The sequence below is a fragment of the Ursus arctos genome, unplaced genomic scaffold, assembly GCF_023065955.2.
Source record: "Ursus arctos isolate Adak ecotype North America unplaced genomic scaffold, UrsArc2.0 scaffold_27, whole genome shotgun sequence".
Lineage (NCBI taxonomy): Eukaryota > Metazoa > Chordata > Mammalia > Carnivora > Ursidae > Ursus > Ursus arctos.
Window position 1 is genome coordinate 1,158,821 of NW_026622952.1, and position 6,000 is coordinate 1,164,820.

General features: G+C 47.4%; 1 protein-coding gene across 8 annotated transcripts in view; it reads left to right on the plus strand.

Moving 5' to 3' along the window:
- Window positions 1–5,693, plus strand: part of SH2D4A (SH2 domain containing 4A) — a 61,324-nt gene extending 55,631 nt beyond the window's left edge. For all 8 annotated transcript variants that reach the window (XM_026485694.4, XM_048226373.2, XM_048226372.2 and 5 more), the window contains 2 exons: window positions 1,341–1,561; window positions 2,053–5,693. In XM_026485694.4, the coding sequence (XP_026341479.1) occupies window positions 1,341–1,561; window positions 2,053–2,145 (314 nt within the window). In that variant the 3' untranslated portion in view covers window positions 2,146–5,693. The remainder of the gene's footprint in view (window positions 1–1,340; window positions 1,562–2,052) is intronic.
- The last annotated feature ends 307 nt before the right edge of the window (window positions 5,694–6,000 follow it).

Here is a 6,000-nt window from a genome sequence, read left to right on the forward strand (position 1 = left end):
AATCAAGCTCAACCCACTACACACCCCGGGCACCCTAGAAAGTAGCAATGCTTTTATTTGATGTCATAATCTGGGTAATCAGGGTTCTATTCTGGATTAACTTTACTAACAGCACGACTAAAGGGCTATAATCACCCATCCATTGCCTTTTCACCAGGAGGGTTTTTGGGGGGGTTTCCCTGATGGTAAGGTACAGAGTATCAATATGGAGCTAACTGTGGAACAGGAGAAGTAAGAGCTTCTGTCTACCGAGGTGAACGGGATCACGGGGAGAATGCCGCTCGTCCTCCCGAATCCGAGCCTGCTGATGTGGTGAATGACTCCACCTTCTCTCCATGTTGTGTCCGTGCGCTCTCTGCATGTCTCACAACACCACCGATTCGTCTGATGGACTACCGTAGGAATAAGAAGGGAAATCGGGGATAGGAGTCAAACCTCACGAGTTTGGACTAGTTGGGAGAAAAGCTGGTCTGAATTAGTGTGAATTCATGAGGCCTGTAATGTATATATACATATAAAACTTCATATAAATGAAGAGTTTTATTTTGAATATATATGAAGGCAGACATATATGAAGATATATGAGCATATGTGTATCCATATATACATATGTGTATATACTTCTACTTTAAATGCCACTGCAGCATCCTTTAGGAGTAACTACGATAGAAAGACTTGTAGACCTGGGTCCCTCCTGGTTCTATTACTAACTTGCGGACTCCGAGACCAGGCTACTCAGCGCAGCACTATTGATATTTGGGTTGGACGATCCTTTGTAGTGCGAAGCTGTCCTGTGCTCTGTAGGGGGTTTAGCAGTGTCCCCGGCCTCTGTGCACTGGACGCCCATAGCATCCTCTTCCCCCGACAACCAAAATGTCTCTCAGACATTTCCAGACGTTGTCCTGGGGGAGAACCACTGTTTAAGACCAGGCAGGATCACGCTCCAGGCCACAGAGTCCTCATCAAGAAGCTGAGGAGGTTACCTTCCAGTCCCCTTCCAGTCCCCTTCCACCTCGAATGCTTCCAGGACGCCTGTGAAGGGTCCTACCAGACTCAGAGCCGCCCAACACCTGTGGTGTTATAACCGGGTGCACAGGTGGCCACGTATTCTGAAGGTTGAACACTGACACTCTCTTTTCTATTATCCGTTGGCTGCTGTCACCTACCCTGCTTGCCCAGTTGCCGAATACCAGAAGATGAATGATACTGTACTATATTCTTAAGTCCAAAATGGACTTGAATTGCTCTTCCTTTTTACTAAACTTTATCCACACAGCTATAGTAACGGAAGACAGTTCTGGAAATGATTGGGCTGAGACACCTGCTTTTCTTTCCCACAGGGATTCTTACGTTAAGGAGAGCAAATGAGCTTCTGAGCACATGCGAGCCGGGCAGTTTTCTGATCCGCGTCAGTGAAAGGATCAAAGGCTATGCCCTGTCCTACGTCTCCGAGCACGGCTGTAAGCATTTCCTCATAGACGCCTCGGCAGACTCCTACAGCTTCCTGGGCGTGGACCGGCTGCGGCACGCCACCCTGGCGGCGCTGGTGGACTACCACAAGGTGAACCGGTCTGCAGACCGCGTGGGCTCTGTGCCTTGTTGTCCTGCAGCAGCTCTAGCAATGGAAGGCAATTACAAGAAAAAAGGTTGAGATGAGTAACAGGGGGATTAGTCTTTGCTAATTCTTCCGGATAATCAGGATTCTTAATTGCATTTCCTTTATCACTGAACCTAGTTCCTCCTCATACTCAGGGAGAACGCGCTGGGCAGAGAATGTAGGAGGTGCTAAAAGTCTGTGCACACACTGATCACATCTGAGACCACACTCAGTGAGAAGTCAAGTCCAGGAGGGAAAAGGAGTACATGGTAAATTGCAGATGAGAAAAATCTCTTTTAAGACTGTCATAAACCAATAAAGCTTCATGTAAATCAAGGGCAAACAAGAAGTTATGTACTCTGAGGAGGCAGGGAAGGGCACGGCCTTCTTATCTCTATTGTCCTAACAACCTGCCCACCTACAGCCCAGTCTGATCTCTGCCTTCTGATTCACAGGAGGTACCCATAACTTCCCTGGGGAAAGAGCTCCTTCTGTACCCCTGCGGTCAGCAGGACGAGCCGCCCGACTACCTGGAGCTCTTCGAGTGACAGCCTCCGTCGTGTCATCCCACACCCTCCAGCCGGCCTTTCCTCTGGGTCAACGCTGCTGAACTAGACCTTTGTGAAGCCAAAGTTAGCCTGCAGCAGAGCCAACACTGATCACCGGGAAGTGCCCCGGGAGCCCCATGGAAATCTCTCTTCTGCACAAATGCTGGAGTTTATTCACTCCGAACGTAAAGGGAGATGATCCCCAATTTCAGCAACTACCTAACATGAAGGATACAACCTTAATGATGTATATAAAATGAACAAAGAAGAAATTGAAACCTTTTCGGAATTAAGGCGTACTTCAAAAACCAGTAGCTGCTGGGAACTATCTTATGACCTCTACGGTCCCTCTTTGCATCATTTCAAAATGTCTCAGGACTGTGTTTATATTAAGTTCCGTGTTGGCTTCGGGGAGCTGGCAGAAAAGGCTTCACTGGTGGCTGAAACAACCCTGCAAACACACTTCATTTATTATGCATGTTGGAGGCAGTAAGGAAAAGACATGGAAAAACCAAAGTTGGGAATGTAAACTGAATGAGGAGTTAAAACCGTAGGAGGAGAGGCTTAACGCGGCAGGAAATACTGCGGACTGTAGGGAGTGGGCGTTTCCTCGTTCTGGACAACAGGACAGTGCTCGCCCTGTCCACTCTGGCGCACACGCGAGGTGCTGTGTGTTAGTGCTGACAGACCAGCACAGAGGGTGCGCTGTTGCAGGACTACTTGTCCTGGGTGGGATGGTGTCCCCAGGAAGATAGGTGGAAGTCCCAAACCCTGGTACCTGTGAATGTGACCTTAGTTGGGAAGAGGGTCTTTGCCGATGTGATCAAGTGAAGATGAGTTCCTGCTGAACTCAGGTGGACCCTCCACCCAAGGACTGGCAGCCTTATAGGGAGAGAGGGATTGGGGAACAGAGACCCACAGAGGGGAGGCGGCCATGGGACCACAGAGGCACAGACTGGTGATGCGGCTGCAAGCCAGGGAATGCCAAGGAGTGCTGGCCGCCCCCACAAGCCAGGACCCTCCCTGGAGCCTTAGAGGGGAATGTGGCCTTGCTGACACTTGGTTTCAGACTTCGAGCCTCCAGATTTATAAAAGAATAAATTTCTGTTGTCTTAAGCCACTGAGTTTACGGTAATTTCTTAGAGCAGCCCTTGGAAACTCACACAGAAGTTCACGTCATTACAGAAGCTGATGGGCATCACGTACCATCTGTGGCTCTACTGCCTGCCCTCCTGCTAAGGAAAGAAGAGGGGAGAGGACAGTAAGCGCCCAGCCGGCTCTGCTCCGCTCTGGGGTGCAGTTTGCTCCATCAGGAATCTTATGCCCCGCTGCGTCCGCACGCCCCACCTGCAAGCAGCTCTCGGCGGGCCCAGCGAGGGGGCTGGGCTCTGCCCCGCGTCCAGGATGCTCTGAGCTGAGTCGTCTTCTGGGAGGATGGAGGTTTCCTTGCACTCCAGGCCTAGGCCCAGCGTCAGCAGTTTTTCAAAGGAAGCAGACGTTGTGGCAGTTTGTTCATGAGGTTGTTGGTTGTGTAAAACACTCACTGACAGTGTAAAATGTAACCAGAGAAGAGGGTGGGGTACGTGTGTATATGTGGGAGTGTGTATGGGTGCGTGTGTGCGCTTTCATGAGAAAGTTTTTAAACACAGATCATTGTGAAGTGTTAACCTGAAATGTCCCGCGTGTCTCTATAGTCTGAGAGACAGCCGTCAATGAGACATTTGTCCAAGAGGACTTGTCTTGAGCTGTCATTTCTGTGATTCAACAGCCATCACATTTTAGAATTGCAAAGACCGCACAGGACCCATATCTTCCCACCAGTAGCTCTCTGAACTTCAGTTTTCACTTCTAATTTAAAAAAAAGGTATTTTTTAATTGAGGTGTACTTGACATTTAACATTAAATTAGTTTCAGGTGTACACCATAACGATTTGACATTTGAAATGTTTGACTGTGAAATGATCACCACTGTAAGTCTAATTACCATCCATCACCTTACAAAGTTATGAAATTTTTTTCTTGTGATAACTTTTAAGATTTACTCTTTTAGCAACTTCTAAATATGCGCTCTAGCATTACCCACTATCGTCACCATGCTGTACATACCCATGACTTATTTATTTTATAACTGGAAGCCCGTACCCGTTGACTCCCTTCTTTGCCCACCCACTTTGACTTCCCTCCCACTTCCCTCCACCCCAGCCTTCCTTCCCTCTGGCAACCACCAGTCTGTTCTCTGTATCTAGGAGTTTGGCTTGGTTTTGTTTGTTGTTTAGATTGCACATATAAGTGAAACCATAGGGTATTTGTCTGTCTCTGATGTATTTCTCTTAGCATAACACCATCAAGGTCCATCTGTGTTGAAATGGCAAGATCTCATTCTTTGTTATGGCCAAGTAATATTCCATTGTGTATATACACCACCTCTTTTTATCATTCATGTACTGTTGGACACCAAGGGTGCTTCCATTATCTTGGCTACTGTCAGTAATGCTACAAGGAACCTAGGGGGTACATGTATCTTTTCGAATGGGTCTTTCTGTTTTCTTTGGATAAATACCCAGTAGAAGTGCTGGGTCATATAGTAGTTCTATTTTAATTAAAAGAAGGTGCTTTTACTAGCTTATTTTTATTAATTTCATCTAGTTCTGAAATCTTAAAAGTTCTGAAATGAATAGAAAAGTGCCCTGTCGTCACTAATCATTATGAAGACACATGATTCCAGCATCAGCCTCTGCCTAAAATTATTTTGGAGGAAATAAGTATAGTCATATCCAGATATAATGACACTAACATCCTACTGTGGGATGACTTAGTAAATGGGAAATGACCTGACCGAACTAACCTAATAGTACAAGGGGGAGCGGATCTGAGTTCTGTACTTTTTATCCTGTTGGTTATTAATAATCACAGGAATAAACTGTCCATTGCTTGATGATATCATGGCCAGCAGTGATACTTGAAATTCTTAGGGAGAGAGAATGGTACAGAATTCAGAAAGTGATTAAAACCAAATGGGGTTGAGGAAGCCTGAATTCTCATCCTAGCCCAGCTATTAGATACAGTCTCCCTATGTCTGACCCTAGTTATGGCCTAAGGCAAGGACGTTCAAACCCTGGTCCTGCGCCCCTCTTCTGTTGCCTCAACAAGCCCAGCCCCCGGGCCTGCGTAGGGTTTCTTGGTCTAGGGTGTTCCCTGCTGTTACTGTCCGGGTTCCAGCCCCAGGCACTCCTCTCTGCCTACCTCTTTAGGACTGTGCCCACATCAATTCCTTTCTTTCTCAACTCCCTCAGTAAGATTCTAGAATCTCTTACAGTCATCCCAGCCTCTGTGGCTGCCAAGCCCTACTGCCAGACCCTCACGATCATTAACGCCCCATCAGGTCACCTGGCTCTGGTCTCCTCCCCTCCCCTGCTATAGGAGGATGCACGTGGAAGTCACTTTGTCCGTCAGTGGCACCAGCACAGCTAAGCAACGCCAAGAAGTGCTAGTGGGCTCAAACCTTATACCAAGAAGAGGAAAAACACAGGAAGAGTTAAGAAGAAAAAGGAGAAAAAGTGAAAATGGGGCATGGATAGGTCACTTAAAATATCTTAGGGGCATTTCTATCAAAAATTGCCTGTCTGAGCCACACCTTGGAATTAACCGTCGTTTTAAGTGTAAACGAATGGCATGTGCTAACGTGGCACAAATATGCTTTTAGATTAAAAAAAGGTAAGAATTCGTGGCCAAAAGTTCTGCAGTGGCCACTTCCTGCAGAGGCCCGGAGTTCAAGCACGTGCGACGGGCCTCACACACAGCCTCCTTGGGACGCCTGCCATTTGACCCACAGGAGACACAAAGATGACCTCCAGG